This window comes from Phytophthora cinnamomi (genome assembly GCF_018691715.1).
Source record: "Phytophthora cinnamomi strain GKB4 chromosome Unknown Contig44, whole genome shotgun sequence".
Lineage (NCBI taxonomy): Eukaryota > Oomycota > Peronosporomycetes > Peronosporales > Peronosporaceae > Phytophthora > Phytophthora cinnamomi.
Genome location: NW_027150977.1, coordinates 228,476 through 247,735, shown reverse-complemented (window position 1 = coordinate 247,735; position 19,260 = coordinate 228,476). Strand labels below are relative to the sequence as shown.

Sequence of the window (19,260 nt, the reverse complement as noted above, 5' to 3'; positions counted from 1 at the left end):
GGAGGCGGTGGCATCGCGAGCCACGCGATTGGGATGACCATGATCGCCAGTGCGGTGGTGCGGTGGTTACGTTCACGTTCGCTCCAGCGACAATCAACACGGATCGGTGTCGACGCTCACGGTGGGCATCGCGACCAGCCTCATGGGCAGCACAACCCCATCACGTGCATGGACGTGACGGCATCGCGGCTGCATGGTGGGGATGACCACGATCGGCAGTGCAGTGGTGCGGTGGTTACGTTCACGTTCGCTCCAGTGACAATCAGAACGGATCGGTGTCGACGCTCACGGTGCGCATCGCGACCCGCGTCATGGGCAGCACAACCCCATCACGTGCATGGACGTGACGGCATCGCGGCTGCATGGTGGGGATGACCACGATCGGCAGTGCGGTGGTGCGGTGGTTACGTTCACGTTCGCTCCAGCGACAATCAGAACGGATCGGTGTCGATGCTTACGGTGGGCATCGCGACCAGCATCATGGGCAGCACAACGCCATCACGTGCATGGAAGCGGTGGCATCGCGAGCCACGCGATGGGGATGACCATGATCGGCAGTGCGGTGGTGCGGTGGTTACGTTCACGTTCGCTCCAGCGACAATCAGCACGGATCGGAGTCGATGCTCACGGTCGGCATCGCGACCAGCATCATGGGCAGCACAACCCCCATTACGTGCATGGAGGCGGTGGCATCGCGAGCCACGCGATTGGGATGACCATGATCGCCAGTGCGGTGGTGCGGTGGTTACGTTCACGTTCGCTCCAGCGACAATCAGCACGGATCGGTGTCGACGCTCACGGTGGGCATCGCGACCAGCCTCATGGGCAGCACAACCCCATCACGTGCATGGACGTGACAGCATCGCGGCTGCGTGGTGGGGATGACCACGATCGGCAGTGCAGTGGTGCGGTGGTTACGTTCACGTTCGCTCCAGTGACAATCAGAACGGATCGGTGTCGATGCTCACGGTGGGCATCGCGACCAGCCTCATGGGCAGCACAACCCCCATCACGTGCATGGAGGCGGTGGCATCGCGGGCTGCGCGGTGGTGATGTCCATGAACGGTAGTGCGGTGGTGCGGTGGTTACGTTCACGTTCGCTCCAGCGACAATCAGAACGGGTCAGTGTCGACGCTCACGGTGGGCATCGCGACCAGCCTCATGGGCAGCACAACCCCATCACGTGCATGGACGTGACGGCATCGCGAGCCGCGCGATGGGGATGACCCCGATCGGCAGTGCGGTGGTGCGGTGGTTACGTTCACGTTCGCTCCAGCGACAATCAGAACGGATCGGTGTCGACGCTCACGGTGGGCATCGCGACCAGCATCATCGGCAGCACAACCCCATCACGTGCATGGACGTGACGGCATCGCGGCTGCGTGGTGGAGATGACCACGATCGGCAGTGCAGTGGTGCGGTGGTTACGTTCACGTTCGCTCCAGTGACAATCAGAACGGGTCAGTGTCGACGCTCACGGTGGGCATCGCGACCAGCCTCATGGGCAGCACAACCCCATCACGTGCATGGACGTAATGGCATCGCGAGCCGCGCGATGGGGATGAGCACGATCGGCAGTGCGGTGTTGCGGTGGTTACGTTCACGTTCGCTCCAGCGACAATCAGAACGGGTCAGTGTCGACGCTCAAGGTGGGCATGACGACCCGCGTCATGGGCAGCACAACCCCCATCACGTGCATGGAGGTGGTGGCATCGCGAGCCGCGTGGTGGGGATGACCATGATCGGCAGTGCAGTGGTGCGGTGGTTACGTTCACGTTCGCTCCAGCGACAATCAGAACGGATCGGTGTCGACGCTCACGGTGGGCATCGCGACCAGCCTCATGGGCAGCACAACCCCCATCACGTGCATGGAAGCGGTGGCATCGAGAGCCGCGTGATGGGGATGACCATGATCGGCAGTGCGGTGGTGGGGTGGTTGCGTTCACGTTCGCTCCAGCGACAATCAGAACGGATCGGTGTCGACGCTCACGGTGGGCATCACGACCCGCGTCATGGGCAGCACAACCCCCATCACGTGCATGGAGGTGGTGGCATCGCGAGCCGCGCGATGGGGATGACCACGATCGGCAGTGCGGTGGTGCGGTGGTTACGGTCGCTCCAGCGACAATCCGAACGGATCGGTGTCGACGCTCACGGTGGGCATCACGACCCGCGCCATGGGCAGCACAACCCCCATCACGTGCATGGAGGTGGTGGCATCGCGAGCCGCGCGATGGGGATGACCATGATCGGCAGTGCGGTGGTGCGGTGGTTACGTTCACGTTCTCTCCAGCGACAATCAGAACGGATCGGTGTCGACGCTCACGGTGGGCATCACGACCCGCGTCATGGGCAGCACAACCCCCATCACGTGCATGGAGGTGGTGGCATCGCGAGCCGCGCGATGGGGATGACCATGATCGGCAGTGCGGTGGTGGGGTGGTTACGTTCACGTTCACGTTCGCTCCAGCGACAATCAGCACGGATCGGTGTCGACGCTCACGGTGGGCATCACGACCCGCGTCATGGGCAGCACAACCCCCATCACGTGCATGGAGGTGGTGGCATCGCGAGCCGCGCGATGGGGATGACCATGATCGGCAGTGCGGTGGTGGGGTGGTTGCGTTCACGTTCGCTCCAGCGACAATCAGCACGGATCGGTGTCGACGCTCACGGTGGGCATCACGACCCGCGTCATGGGCAGCACAACCCCCATCACGTGCATGGAGGTGGTGGCATCGCGAGCCGCGCGATGGGGATGACCATGATCGGCAGTGCGGTGGTGCGGTGGTTACGTTCACGTTCGCTCCAGCGACAATCAGAACGGATCGGTGTCGACGCTCACGGTGGGCATCGCGACCAGCCTCATGGGCAGCACAACCCCCATCACGTGCATGGAGGCGGTGGCATCGCGAGCCACGCGATGGGGAAGTCCATGATCGGCAGTGCGGTGGTGCGGTGGTTACGTTCACGTTCGCTCCAGCGACAATCAACACGGATCGGTGTCGATGCTCACGGTGGGCGTGACGACCCGCGTCATGGGCAGCACAACCCCCATTACGTGCATGGAGGCGGTGGCATCGCGAGCCACGCGATGGGGATGACCATGATCGGCAGTGCGGTGGTGCGGTGGTTACGTTCACGTTCGCTCCAGCGACAATCAACACGGATCGGTGTCGATGCTCACGGTCGGCATGACGACCCGCGTCATGGGCAGCACAACCCCCATCACGTGCATGGACGTGATGGCATCGCGAGCCGCGTGGTGGGGATGACCACGATCGGCAGTGCGGTGGTGCGGTGGTTACGGTCGCTCCAGCGACAATCCGAACGTATCGGTGTCGACGCTCACGGTGGGCATCACGACCCGCGTCATGGGCAGCACAACCCCCATCACGTGTCATGGAGGTGGTGGCATCGCGAGCCGCGCGATGGGGATGACCATGATCGGCAGTGCGGTGGTGCCGTGGTTACGTTCACGTTCTCTCCAGCGACAATCAGAACGGATCGGTGTCGACGCTCACGGTCGGCATCACGACCCGCGTCATGGGCAGCACAACCCCCATCACGTGCATGGAGGTGGTGGCATCGCGAGCCGCGCGATGGGGATGACCATGATCGGCAGTGCGGTGGTGGGGTGGTTACGTTCACGTTCGCTCCAGCGACAATCAGCACGGATCGGTGTCGACGCTCACGGTGGGCATGACGACCCGCGTCATGGGCAGCACAACCCCCATCACGTGCATGGAGGTGGTGGCATCGCGAGCCGCGCGATGGGGATGACCATGATCGGCAGTGCGGTGGTGGGGTGGTTGCGTTCACCTTCGCTCCAGCGACAATCAGCACGGATCGGTGTCGACGCTCACGGTGGGCATCACGACCCGCGTCATGGGCAGCACAACCCCCATCACGTGCATGGAGGTGGTGGCATCGCGAGCCGCGCGATGGGGATGACCATGATCGGCAGTGCGGTGGTGCGGTGGTTACGTTCACGTTCGCTCCAGCGACAATCAACACGGATCGGTGTCGATGCTCACGGTAGGCATCACAACCAGCATCATGGGCAGCACAACCCAATCACGTGCATGGAGGCGGTGGCATCGAGAGCCGCGTGATGGGGATGACCACGATCGGTAGTTCGGTGGTGCGGTGGTTACGTTCACGTTCGCTCCAGCGACAATCAACACGGATCGGTGTCGATGCTCACGGTCGGCATGACGACCCGCGTCATGGGCAGCACAACCCCCATCACGTGCATGGACGTGATGGCATCGCGAGCCGCGTGGTGGGGATGACCACGATCGGCAGTGCGGTGGTGCGGTGGTTACGGTCGCTCCAGCGACAATCCGAACGGATCGGTGTCGACGCTCACGGTGGGCATCACGACCCGCGTCATGGGCAGCACAACCCCCATCACGTGCATGGAGGTGGTGGCATCGCGAGCCGCGCGATGGGGATGACCATGATCGGCAGTGCGGTGGTGGGGTGGTTGCGTTCACGTTCGCTCCAGCGACAATCAGCACGGATCGGTGTCGACGCTCACGGTGGGCATCACGACCCGCGTCATGGGCAGCACAACCCCCATCACGTGCATGGAGGTGGTGGCATCGCGAGCCGCGTGGTGGGGATGACCACGATCGGCAGTGCGGTGGTGCGGTGGTTGCGTTCACGTTCGCTCCAGCGACAATCAGCACGGATCGGTGTCGACGCTCACGGTGGGCATCACGACCCGCGTCATGGGCAGCACAACCCCCATCACGTGCATGGAGGTGGTGGCATCGCGAGCCGCGCGATGGGGATGACCATGATCGGCAGTGCGGTGGTGCGGTGGTTACGTTCACGTTCGCTCCAGCGACAATCAGAACGGATCGGTGTCGATGCTCACGGTGGGCATCGCGAGCAGCATCATGGGCAGCACAACCCCAATCACGTGCATGGAGGCGGTGGCATCGAGAGCCGCGTGATGGGGATGACCATGATCGGCAGTGCGGTGGTGGGGTGGTTACGTTCACGTTCTCTCCAGCGACAATCAGAACGGATCGGTGTCGACGCTCACGGTGGGCATCGCGACCAGCCTCATGGGCAGCACAACCCCCATCACGTGCATGGAGGCGGTGGCATCGCGAGCCACGCGATGGGGATGACCATGATCGGCAGTGCGGTGGTGCCGTGGTTACGTTCACGTTCGCTCCAGCGACAATCAACACGGATCGGTGTCGATGCTCACGGTAGGCATCACAACCAGCATCATGGGCAGCACAACCCAATCACGTGCATGGAGGCGGTGGCATCGAGAGCCGCGTGATGGGGATGACCACGATCGGTAGTGCGGTGGTGCGGTGGTTACGTTCACGTTCGCTCCAGCGACAATCAACACGGATCGGTGTCGATGCTCACGGTGGGCATCACGACCCGCGTCATGGGCAGCACAACCCCCATCACGTGCATGGACGTGATGGCATCGCGAGCCGCGCGATGGGGATGACCATGATCGGCAGTGCGGTGGTGCGGTGGTTACGTTCACGTTCGCTCCAGCGACAATCAGAACGGATCGGTGTCGACGCTCACGGTGGGCATCACGACCCGCGTCATGGGCAGCACAACCCCCATCACGTGCATGGAAGAGGTGACATCGCGAGCCACGCGATGGGGATGACCATGATCGGCAGTGCGGTGGTGCGGTGGTTACGTTCACGTTCGCTCCAGCGGCAATCAGCACGGATCGGTGTCGATGCTCACGGTAGGCATCACAACCAGCATCATGGGCAGCACAACCCAATCACGTGCATGGAGGCGGTGGCATCGAGAGCCGCGTGATGGGGATGACCACGATCGGTAGTGCGGTGGTGCGGTGGTTACGTTCACGTTCGCTCCAGCGACAATCAACACGGATCGGTGTCGATGCTCACGGTCGGCATGACGACCCGCGTCATGGGCAGCACAACCCCCATCACGTGCATGGACGTGATGGCATCGCGAGCCGCGCGATGGGGATGACCATGATCGGCAGTGCGGTGGTGCGGTGGTTACGGTCGCTCCAGCGACAATCAGAACGGATCGGTGTCGACGCTCACGGTCGGCATGACGACCCGCGTCATGGGCAGCACAACCCCCATTACGTGCATGGAGGCGGTGATATCGCTAGCCGCGCGATGGGGATGACCACGATCGGCAGTGCGGTGGTGCCGTGGTTACGTTCACGTTCGCTCCAGCGACAATCAGAACGGATCAGTGTCGACGCTCGCGGTAGGCATCACGACAAGCGTCATCGCCAGCACAACCCCATCACGTGCACGGAGGCGGTGGCATCGCGAGCTGCGCGATGGGGATGACCATGATCGGCAGTGCGGTGGTGCGGTGGTTACGTTCACGTTCGCTCCAGCGGCAATCAGCACGGATCGGTGTCGATGCTCACGGTGGGCATCACGACCAGCATCATGGGCAGCACAACCCCCATCACGTGCATGGAGGCGGTGGCATCGCGAGCCGCGCGATGGGGATGAACATGATCGGCAGTGCGGTGGTGCGTTGGTTACGTTCACGTTCGCTCCAGCGGCAATCAGAACGGATCGGTGTCGACGCTCACGGTAGGCATCGCGACCAGCATCTGGGGCGGCACAACCCCCATCACGTGCATGGAGGCGGTGGCATCGCGGCTGCGTGATGGGGATGACCATGAATGGCAGTGCGGTGGTGCGGTGGTTGCGTTCACGTTCGCTCCAGCGACAATCAGCACGGATCGGTGTCGATGCTCACGGTCGGCATCACGACAAGCGTCATGGGCAGCACAACGCCATCACGTGCATGGAAGCGGTGGCATCGCGAGCCACGCAATGGGGATGGCCATGATCGGCAGTGCGGTGGTGCGGTGGTTACGTTCACGTTCGCTCCAGCGACAATCAGAACGGATCGGTGTCGACGCTCACGGTCGGCATGACGCCGAACGTCATGGGCAGCACAACCCCCATCACGTGCATGGAGGCGGTGGCATCGCGAGCTGCGCGATGGGGATGACCACGATCGGCAGTGCGGTGGTGCCGTGGTTACGTTCATGTTCGCTCCAGCGACAATCAGCTCGGATCGGTGTCGACGCTCACGGTCGGTATGACGGCGAACGTCATGGGCAGCACAACCCCCATCACGTGCATGGACGTGATGTCATCGCGGGCTGCGCGGAGGTGATGTCCATGAACGGTAGTGCGGTGGTGCGGTGGTTACGTTCACGTTCGCTCCAGCGACAATCAGCACGGATCGGTGTCGATGCTCACGGTAGGCATCGCGACCAGCATCATGGGCAGCACAACCCCCATCACGTGCATGGAGGCGGTGGCATCGAGAGCCGCGTGATGGGGATGACCATGAATGGCAGTGCGGTGGTGCGGTGGTTACGTTCACGTTCGCTCCAGCGACAATCAGCACGGATCGGTGTCGACGCTCACAGTAGGCATCGCGACCAGCATCATGGGCAGCACAACCCCCATTACGTGCATGAAGGCGGTGGCATCGAGAGCCGCGTGATGGGGATGTCCATGAACGGCAGTGCGGTGGTGCGGTGGTTACGTTCACGTTCGCTCCAGCGACAATCAGCACGGATCGGTGAAGATGCTCACGGTCGACATGACGCCAAGCGTCATGGCTAGCACAACCCCCATCACGTGCATGGAGGTGATGGCATCGCGAGCTGCGCGGTGGTGATGTCTGCGGACAACGCCACGGTCGCCTTGATGACGCGCATCACAGACAGCGCGATGGCGGGCATCCCGGGCAGCATGGTACGGGCAGCGCGACTACAGTGTTCATGGAGAGCGTGGGGTCATGCTCGTGGGCGTGCAAATGGCAGTGAGGGTGGGTTCCGTAGTTCCACGTCGACAATCCGTTCGGTCGACTCGTAGGGCGCGCACGCTGGTGTGTGGAGTAAGGGGTCGATGTCTGGGGCGGCAGCGGCAGCTTCCAGGGAATAGACGATCGGTTGAGCGGAGCTTGGTGGTTTTGGAAATGAGCTTGAGGTCGCGGCACGCGCGGCGTGGGGCTCTCAAGATCGCATCGGTTCACGTTCACGGGTAATTGGCTGGCCAATCAGACTTTTTCATTTAAACATCACTGCCGATGGTTGACGGAATTCGAGCGCAACAACCGGTGATTGGCGGAATCCGGCAACGCGAACCCAAGGACGAAAATCTGTGCGCGCAAGTATGTGTTGCACGAACCCATCTCCTCGCTTCGTGCGACTTCCCATAGCCTTTGAATTCCGCGGGTACTTCAACACCTACTCCGATTTATGGTCCCAATAAATGCGCCCCCAATTGCATCACTAGGTCCTCGCGCTCGTTCCCGAGTGCCCGCTAACTTTCTATCCCTTGAGCAACCGTTTGTGACTTGCTCGCGCCCTGCACGGCGCAGACAGCGCCACCATCAACACTACAGCTGTTGCTACGGTGGCAAAGACCCCGCCAACACCAACGCTGTCACTCGGCGGGTATAGATTAGACAGTATGGGCAATGTTAGGGAGCAATCGTGAACGGGCGCAGGGCCCTAGTGATGCAATTGGGGGCGCATTTATTGGGACCATAAATCGGAGTAGGTGTTGAAGTACCCGCGGAATTCAAAGGCTATGGGAAGTCGCACGAAGCGAGGAGATGGGTTCGTGCAACACATACTTGCGCGCACAGATTTTCGTCCTTGGGTTCGCGTTGCCGGATTCCGCCAATCACCGGTTGTTGCGCTCGAATTCCGTCAACCATCGGCAGTGATGTTTAAATGAAAAAGTCTGATTGGCCAGCCAATTACCCGTGAACGTGAACCGATGCGATCTTGAGAGCCCCACGCCGCGCGTGCCGCGACCTCAAGCTCATTTCCAAAACCACCAAGCTCCGCTCAACCGATCGTCTATTCCCTGGAAGCTGCCGCTGCCGCCCCAGACATCGACCCCTTACTCCACACACCAGCGTGCGCGCCCTACGAGTCGACCGAACGGATTGTCGACGTGGAACTACGGAACCCACCCTCACTGCCATTTGCACGCCCACGAGCATGACCCCACGCTCTCCATGAACACTGTAGTCGCGCTGCCCGTACCATGCTGCCCGGGATGCCCGCCATCGCGCTGTCTGTGATGCGCGTCATCAAGGCGACCGTGGCGTTGTCCGCAGACATCACCACCGCGCAGCTCGCGATGCCATCACCTCCATGCACGTGATGGGGGTTGTGCTAGCCATGACGCTTGGCGTCATGTCGACCGTGAGCATCTTCACCGATCCGTGCTGATTGTCGCTGGAGCGAACGTGAACGTAACCACCGCACCACCGCACTGCCGTTCATGGACATCCCCATCACGCGGCTCTCGATGCCACCGCCTTCATGCACGTAATGGGGGTTGTGCTGCCCATGATGCTGGTCGCGATGCCTACTGTGAGCGTCGACACCGATCCGTGCTGATTGTCGCTGGAGCGAACGTGAACGTAACCACCGCACCACCGCACTGCCGTTCATGGACATCCCCATCACGTGGCTCTCGATGCCACCGCCTCCATGCACGTAATGGGGGTTGTGCTGCCCATGACGCTCGGCGTCATGCCGACCGTGAGCGTCGACACCGATCCGTGCTGATTGTCGCTGGAGCGAACGTGAACGTAACCACCGCACCACCGCACTGCCGTTCATGGACATCACCACCGCGCAGCCGCGATGCCATCACCTTTCTGCACGGGGCTTCGCGGTGTGGACCATCTTGAGTACGGTCCGGATTGCTGTCGGTGTCGACCAACTCGTGGCTTATCTACATCGCGACCGCCGGACCGAAAGCGAACCATATCACCATGTCGGCGGTGATGCCCATCGATACGCTGTCCGTGAGGGTAAATTAAGCCTATCGCTGGTTAGGGATACTCATCGCACGTGGCACTTGTAGCCGGAGACAGTGCTGCTCATGGTTCCAATTAGAAAATGACAACAAGCTAACGCCTGCACACTATTGGGACGCATAATGGCAGATTGCTGGCTGCTAGGAGACACGCCGACGTGTGCGAAGATGGAGCCGCCGTAGAGCTGGCATCGATGCATACTTGAAGCCAATAAAATCGAGAACGAACATGACAGATTTTATTTAGGTTGAAGTAACAGAAACTAAGTAATGTCAGTCTGAATACAATCGTACGCACGTTAAGGATGCTTGTCTGGGTGCTGTCGGTGAAAGGATCTCGGCGATATGCCATTCATGGTCATAGCGATCGGTTGTTCGGCGGTCCACTGGGCTGAACTATAGTAAGCGCATTTCGCACAGTCACACGGCATAAAAGCCTCATAGTCAAGTCGGTATGCCAGGAGATCAACAACGTTCATGGCCATTTCCAAGCAGACCATATTGTCGTACTCGGATTCCCTTCGTAGACCATTCATGCGATGTTTAGCTATAGTAGCTGGAGTGACCGACTTGTCTTGCTTCATCGCCCTGTGGCTCTCTAGATGTTTATCGAGTTTCAGGCGGAGTTGATTCAGGTATTGCTTCCAAAACCTCAGACGACTGTACAAGTCAATTCGTTTCACCTGCCAAAAAAGAGCATTAGCTAGTGGAAATAATGCAACAACAAAAACAAACAATGTCTTACTCCTGAAATCTCCATAGACGTATCTAGCCATCGTATCATCATAATGTAGTCATGGGCTGATTTTCCGCTCCCAAATGGGTTTGCATCGTGTAGCTTTCCAACTTCATGCATCTGTTTTACAGGTAAGGCTGCAACAAACTCATCGATTTCTGCAGATGAATTGAAACGAGTTTCGTATTGCTAAACACATCAAACGACAACTAATTTAGTTCGAAACCCATATCATTAACAATGAGTGGAACGCACCCGTCCTTCCGCTGGATAGTAAACTGGGTAGAGGCTGTCAAACTCGATCGTTTGGCTAGAGCTAAACCTTTCAAGAGCCTTGTATAAAGACTAAACATCAGTTTGCAAACTTGATATCGCAATCTACAGTTCTCAGTTACCTCATCGATGCTGAAATGGTTAGGACGATAAAAGCGCGCAACATTCAAAGACATTGGTCTCACAGGACTTATCGACTGATAACAAATACAACAAAAGATTAGTCCCCTGTAGAATATCATCATCGAAGCAGTCTGGGTAGACCTTGACGCTGTCATTATCACGGCGCTCGTCTCGCATCGTCGCTAAACGGAAAGAGTCGAACTGAGTGGTGTGTGGTCTTAAGCAGTCAGGGAAGGTTCCGACCGTTTCACGTCAGCTGGCTTCAACCTGCCCATCAATCTGAGATCGTAATTTTCGCCTAGATTTCAACACATTTTACAGGGTTTGAACAATTTCGAGAGGGGGCAAAGGGGAAGAGGCTTATATTATCCCTAGTCCTACCTGAACCCCCCTGACATGACTGGCTAAAATAAAAGTAGGTATGGTTGGGCGACCTTTCGAACCGAAGGAGGCATTTTGCGGCCATCGAAGGACTCGAAATCCACCCGCTTTTGTGATCACCGTTGAAGGGAGCGTTATGCTACCCGTGTCCGCGAAAGGGTTAAAACTTCCTGGTGGAGCCAATTCTGGTTAGAAATACGACAGAAAAGGGCCATCCATCAGTCTACGAGCGCAGCGAAAATCTGCCCCCCCACCCGCCAAATTTTATATCCGTAATTTCGCGGGATTTAGGGCCGTTCATAACCGGGATCGCGATCCGGAAGGTGTAGGGCTCTTGAGAAGATGGCTTCAGACTGCGATCCAGGCCGTTCCTAACCGGATCGCGTCCTGGTACCATGAAAGTGGTACATTTCGTTCAAGTTGCCTCCAAAGGCAACATGACAGCAAGCGAGACGAACTCCGACGCGGAAGCAGCGCGCTCGTCGAGCAGCACGGCCGACACTACAGCTGCATTCAGCTCGAAGTGGACTGTTACCGTGGCTCTGAACTCGCGCAAGCGTCCGATCCGCCCCCCAGCGTCCGACGACTACGACACTGGACTCTGGAGCAGCTGAAGTTGGAGTGCACGGCCCGCAACTTGAACGTGGCCAAGAACACAAAAAAAGACGACCGCGTCAAAATCCTTTGCACTTGGGACACCAACAAGGAAGACGTGGAAGCCTTGCTCGGACGAAAGCGATAAAGAGCAAAGCGTGGACGTGGTGATGATGACGAACGCACGAAGGGCTGTATGTTTCGGCTTTTGAACGTGCTGTTCTCGCTTCGTTTCTACGAGCTTTTCCTGACGATAGGAAACCAGCTTCGTCGCGAGGATCTCGACTAAGGCGGGTCTACGTTCTGGATTGACGTGGGTGCAGCTTTCTGCTCCGACACACGTGAGTTCGACAGAATTATTTCAGATGATGCCATCTTCGAAGGCATTGATGCTTCCTTCAACATGGCTCACTCGGCGGCCAAGCTGAAGATGATGTGGAAGGAGGTTAGCAGCAACTTTGCGTGCTGAAGCTGGATCCAAGGTTTCTGGAGAGGGGAGTCATGACTTCTGGGACTTTTGTGATGGGCGCGCTGATGTCTTCTACCTGGATCGGTGGTGGGAACATCGTCAAAGTGCAAGGGAGTTCTGCTCAGTTAATGTCTACGCCGAGGACGAAGATGATTCGACGATGGAGGGAGAAGAGAGGCGCCAGCAAGTGAATCGGAAACGTCGACGAGGCTCGCAGCCAGACGCTGTGACAACTATTCTCGAACGTGTGAACGACCTGCTCGACCTGGAGACCAGTGAAAGCAGCAATGCGCAGGAAGATACGTGGATTGAGCAGAAATTATACCTTCAAGAGCAACGCGCAGCTCAGAACCTGTCGACCATGTATGCTATGCTGGATCGCACCGCCGTCAGGACGCAGCAGCTCTTGGAGCAGCGTCGGGAGTATATCGCGCAGGGACTTGATACAGCTGACATCGGACAGGCACTGAAGGCACAGCAAGCGAAGAAATCGATGCTCGAGGTCCAGATTAGCGCGCTTGAGCTGCAGGTCCTGAACGGAAGAGCGTTTAGCGAGCGCGGGGTCGGCGAAAGTTGAATGTTCGGATGTGATTCATGATGACGTCTCGAAGAATGCGGCCTTGTGCGTCAGGACGCAGGGCAGCCGCGTCGTCAGAATTGTCGGTGGGATGATACCAGCTTTCGGATAAGTTATGGTACTCCGTAGTAATTGCGCGAATACTCGTACTTGCATCTTGCGTTTTAGTTCTCTCATCAATACAAAAGTTGTGGAGCTTCATGCATGTCTTGATCACCTTTTTACGTTCACAAAGTCGACGACGACGGGGCGCCTGAATATCTGCCACTTATTGACGAGGAGACTGAATGCCATTTCTATCCGAATTCGCAATGGACTCAGATAAAAATTGTCGTCGGAGTGTGCCTTGCTCTTGAGCTCCAGCGTGCTGAAAGGGACCAGAAGCGAGTCGGAAAGGGGGTACGCGTTGTCTCCTATGATGTAAAAGCCCGATGGTAGCTGCAAGATTGCTTCTCGCAACTTCCATTTCTGAACGCGATCGAATCTCTCATCTTGCCCGGCGAATTGAAGCAGTAGCCGGTAAATCGACACAGCGTGTCACAAATGGCTTGGACGTTGAGGCCATACTTCTGGTAATGTCCGGAGTAAAATGCAGCAACATCGGGTACCTCTCTTGCACTAGGAGCACGAATTTCTCACAGCCACCCGTCGATAAAATCCGACGCATCCGGTCAAAACACTGTCATTGCTTATCGTTGTGAATCTATCGGCCAACTCGTACATGCGCTTCGCTGACTCCGTTGGCGCCCTAATGATCAGCTCCGTGCAATCGCAAATGGCATCCATTACGGCGTGCATGGCGTCGTAAATGGCCGTGACGGGACATGCCGCCCAGATTCCGCGTCGTATGGTAACTACTCCCCGTCAGCCATGAAATGGTCATCTGCAGCATGATTTCCGGAGAGATGGGTCAGTTCCGGTTCGACGGCATGACTTGTCCCGGACTAGTGCAGGCCTGATAAACGACAAAAGACGCTCAAAAGACTCCGCTCTCATCCGATAACAGCGCTGAAATTTTCCTTCCAGCAGCGGCGTCTGCTTGTGCACGTCCCAGTCCAAACGGTACCGTAAGATGCACCCCTCTCGCTCGCCAGAGATCGCGTCAGCGGCCAATGCAAGTGCTGCCATTAGGCGTCGGCGCCGACGGCGCGAGCGTTCGTTACGGGCGCGCTCCAGCCACCTTAAAACGGTCATTTTTGCTTCTGAGCGATCCGGTGATACCGCTCGGATCGCAGGGGTTACGCTTGGGGTACACAGTCGGAAATAGTCGGGGAAACGGGCCAATCAGAGGCCAAGTTTGGGATCGCGATCCCGGTTAGGAACGGCGTGTGGTGGTAGCTTCCTCCCGCGAGCCATGACAGCGCGCACTGCAACATTGCAGCCGGTGTCAGTGGAGAAATACCTCGCGGACGGCGTAGCGACTGGTAGTAGTCCACGCCCAAATACGGTCCCACGATGCACAAGAGCTCCTCAAAGGTTGCCAGACTCATTCTGTAGCATCTCTTGAAAGCTGACTCTCTTAGTAGCGTAGAAGCATGCACTCGCCACGAAATCCGCTCTCGAACTGTTGGATCTTTTTTTCGTGCTGCTTGGTGTCGCTTGATGGCTACCAAACAAACCAGAAGGCCACACAGCTCATCTTCATCTTTCCAGCGACGCCGCTGCCTGGCGGTGGGGGTGCAGCGCGGGGGAGAAGCACGTCAAAGCCGGACCGGCGCCATGTCAGAGGAGGGGGGAGTGTTGTGATGGGGGAGTGCTGTGAGGGAGAGTGCAAATGCTGGGAGTATGCAAATGCTGCAGTGCATTGATTGGCCAAAAGTAGTTAACGCTTGCCGACGCATGCGTTGTGCAGTATCGTTTTTGTAACGTCCTGTTAACCAATCAGATCACAAAGTGTCCGAAATCGCATGCGTCCGCCTCGGTCGAGAACCGGCCTTAGGTCTGGAATAAATGCTGCGGGAATCGCTCCAATACCGAACTAACTTCCTGAAAAATAACTTGGCTTTTGTATGAAATGAGCCGTTAACAACATCAGCAGCTGCGTGCTTTGTTGCATGTCTCTGGATTTTATCCAGAATTGTTAAGGCGATACGAGTGCTGCGCAAAACACTATATGAACACATATGACTGAATCACTTATAAGTTGGAAAAAATAATGTATCGGATCGAACCTGTAAGGATTTATACCGGTGTGGATACAGTCTGCCCATCACCTTCTAATGAATAATCTCGACGATTTCTTTCCCCCCAAAGGAGGGATGACACGCCGTAAGTGTCTCAAATCTTGGTGCGAAGGCCATCACTACAAAAGCTCAGTTTCATTTCACCGCAAAAGCTATGACACGTCAGCCATCCTCCTGCGTCTCGTTGACTGAGCCTGAAGGGTCAATACCACGACAAGAAGGAAGACTCCGAGCTCGACATGTTCTACAGCGGAATTACGAATCTTCTCTGCTACATGTATGAAATGGTTGTCTGAAGGCCGGGGTGATCTGTCTACGAACATAATCCGTATTAGTTGGTGCCGCACAGGTATGATCGACAGGAGTTTCTACTGAGTTAATGTAATAAATTTCAGTGGTTCCACTGATGCGGCTGTTTCTGGTCTCCTTTTCTAATTGGTGGCTTCGCTTGATATGGTTCACCCTGACGAATTAGAGGTGCACGCATGTAGTATAGTATCCAGCTTGAGTCTTTTAGTGGCGACATTCGCGTGACAAGAACAATTTGGATGTTGCTTGTAGTCATTTAGCGCTAACTTTCCCGTAACATGAGGGGAGGGGGGATGACCTCAGGCACTCGTTTGCGCGCCAGGTGCATCTCCACCGGCCTACACTATACTCTACGTTAAAGGACGTTTACCGGAAATATATTTTTAGCGTAGTAAGTTATCTCTCCACCGGCACCCGGTATGGATATCGAGAGCCTGAATACCAGTATCCAGGCTCTCGATAGCGTATGTCCGCCAAATTTATTGTACCGGCCAATAAAGTTTGTGCCGCAGAGAGGGGTCATTTTACACATGGAAGATGGTGACTTTTCATATACGATAGTTAGATATAAGGCCGGTTATCAACCGAAGCGTTTTTCTCGACGCGTGCGTTACATGCGTACCCTACCCCGTATGCTCGGTTGAGAATGAAACTGACCAAATTTGATTGGCCCAGTGTTTGATCAATATTATCCAATCATTGAACTGTTACTCTGTGTGATCTACGTGTGGTTCACGACTCAACGATATCTGAAGCACTGATCAAGAATCCCCCGTCCCGCAATGGGGAGCGGAGCTGGCCCAACCCACCAAGCCGCGGTGGCGCGTAACCTTACTCCAGAGCTCGTGCAGGTTCTCCCCCACCACAACAAGTTTCATTAAACGTCGGAGCACCCAGTGCACCTGCCATCGTCCAAGTCGCTTGCGTTATGGAACGCGTGCAGCCACAGATAGCTGCTGCAGCCCCTCAAGCGACAGGAGACCCCCCTTCGGCTCGATTGGGTCTGACCGCTACTACAACGGCTGGTTTTACCCATGCTCGCAGTGGAACCATCGTGGAGGGTCATTTTGCGTGGGAGCCGTATGAGAAGATGTCCCGAGATCTCGTCCGAAAGGAGTGCACTCTGCGCGAAATTAAATTGAACACCCGGACGAACAAGGCCGACCGGATTAAGTGCCTCCGTCACTACGATGAGCTAATTAATAAGGGCGAAAGTGCTTCGGTTGCATCGACAATGGCTTCTGGAAGCAAAGGTTGCCAGACTCATCCTGTAGCATCTCTTGAAAGCTGACTCTCTTAGTAGCGTAGAAGCATGCACTCGCCACGAAATCCGCTCTCGAACTGTTGGATCTTTTTTTTCGTGCTGCTTGGTGTCGCTTGATGGCTACCAAACAAACCAGAAGGCCACACAGCTCATCTTCATCTTTCCAGCGACGCCGCTGCCTGGCGGTGGGGGTGCAGCGCGGGGGAGAAGCACGTCAAAGCCGGACCGGCGCCATGTCAGAGGAGGGGGGAGTGTTGTGATGGGGGAGTGCTGTGAGGGAGAGTGCAAATGCTGGGAGTATGCAAATGCTGCAGTGCATTGATTGGCCAAAAGTAGTTAACGCTTGCCGACGCATGCGTTGTGCAGTATCGTTTTTGTAACGTCCTGTTAACCAATCAGATCACAAAGTGTCCGAAAACGCATGCGTCCGCCTCGGTTGAGAACCGGCCTTACGTAATTTTCGCCTGTAGATTCCGATTTTGGGTCGTTACCGAGATATAGCCGGTAGAAAAAACGCTCTCAGCTGGCCAAAAGTTTGGGGAAAGGGCTCCAGTAGGGTTAGGCTATCATCGGTCAAAATACGAGCACACCATTGGCTCAATCCTTGAATCATACAGCAAAACATCTGGATGCATGGGACAGGCAATCACGTTGACGTCGAAGGCCAGGTTTGATTATTTTAACAGATCAGGACAAATTCAAATCCCCAGTATAACATATCACAGGTTTTTTTTGTTAATTTCGTGGTTCCCCATCCTGTGCCCATGTATCCAACATAACATCTTACAGAATTAACGGCACTTATCGATAACAAGACTCCGAAGCAAAGTCTTGGCAGGCTAGAAGCTCTCCTGGTGCCAATACTTGGCCAACACTGCGCTCATTACGAAGCTGAAACGCTGTAGTTTGATGTTGCCTTGCTGTTTCTTTTTAGACTTGGCTTCTAGCTTCAATTATGGCACCATTTCGTTGGTGATGCATTGAAGGCTGGATTTGCTGGCAATATTGTCCGGGAACTATACATCGCTAGACAAACGGGTTTGCGATGAAATGTAGTATTCTAGAACGACAAGAACCGTGGGGTCATTTTGTGGGCGGTAGTAGTTTCGGTCGACAAATATTGATAAGTTATGACCCAGAAACCGCTCATGTTACAAATCCCGGTACAAACTTTATTGGCCGGTACAATAGCGGACGTTCATTTCCAGAAGATCACGCGCATAATCGCAGCAAACGAGATGAAAGAGAAGGGCAAGAACTTCAGTGTCGAGGAGGCTCGTACTTGGCTATCAGCTACCGGAGCAAAACATTCGTAGAGCTGTAGCAACATTTCAATAGGATCAGAGGCCTAGTTTCTCAGTAGCGTCCGGCCGCTGGATGATGTAGCTATCGTGGGCGGTATGCACATTTGGCAGATTCATGCTCCACAGCAGAGCGTCCTGTCTCAAGTGGACACGTTGTTCGGTTATATATTACTGGTTTCGTAATATATTAGGAAGCAGGTAATTTACATTTTCGTGGTACGTATTACGGGACGACTTACGGGACGGCTTCAAGGTGAAGTTTACGGGGCGACCTGTCAACTAACAACTGCATTCAACAACGAGTGGCCATGAAGTGAGTAGCTGGTCTAGAGTACAAGAGAGTACGGACTTTACGTTACAATATCGCGTTTTATTTAGCCCTTTAGGAGGCCAAGCTCCACTACGTTACACCGTGGTTGCATCCAGGAGTTCGATTTTCTACTGCGGGTGCAAACCCCAGCACATTTTAATGCATGCATTGAGCGGTGGAAAGTATCGGCATACATTTGTACGGTTCTCCTTCATCCCCTGGAGTTACGATCCCATGTGTGCTTACTTTTGGGATGGGAACGTGGATCGAGACAGGAACGGCTCCACATATATAATATACAGCATTAATACAGTAACATACCCTTGACCGAGCCGCCATGAGCTCATTCCTCAATTTCCGACACAAGGCCCAACTGAGCACTCTCCCCCTGTCCATTCTTCCGTCCGGCAAGTGCCCACGTGGATAAGCATGCGAGCCTTCAACTTCGTACTCTTTGCTGTTGGCGTTCTCGTTCATGTCAACGCTCAACCTACGGAAACAGAGTCCAAACAAGCCCAACTTTCTCTAATGGTGTCACCTTTCAAGACCAGCAGCGGAAAATACCTCCGGGTCCTCCAAGTGAAGGACAACGACGCTAACGAAGAACGAGTTTTCAGCTCCGAGTTCTTGAAGAAATTTGAAAAACTTATCCCCGGGACTCGCGCCAATAAAGCAGCGGCCTTGGCGAGGGCGGAGGCTATTAGCAGAGAAAAAGCTGCCCAAGCCTCAGCCAAGGCCAAATTACAAGAGAAATATCATGCGTTTGCGCAAGGAAACAATGACCGTGAGTTGTTCCAGAAGTTCAAAGAGTGGAAAACGTCCGAGTACGGCGCTGCTGAAGTTGGAGGACTGATGATCAAAGCGGGTATTACTAAAG

The 19,260-nt window shown here is 56.1% G+C and overlaps 1 protein-coding gene across 1 annotated transcript; it reads left to right on the top strand.

Annotated features, from left to right (window-relative positions):
* Positions 1-12,425: 12,425 nt before the first annotated feature.
* On the top strand, positions 12,426-13,013 carry IUM83_13675 (Glycoside-Pentoside-Hexuronide (GPH):Cation Symporter Family; the record flags this gene model as incomplete). Its single annotated transcript, XM_067938369.1, has 1 exon — positions 12,426-13,013. One exon carries the CDS (start codon positions 12,426-12,428, stop codon positions 13,011-13,013), a length of 588 nt encoding a protein of 195 aa, XP_067790826.1.
* Between the last annotated feature and the right edge of the window lie 6,247 nt (positions 13,014-19,260).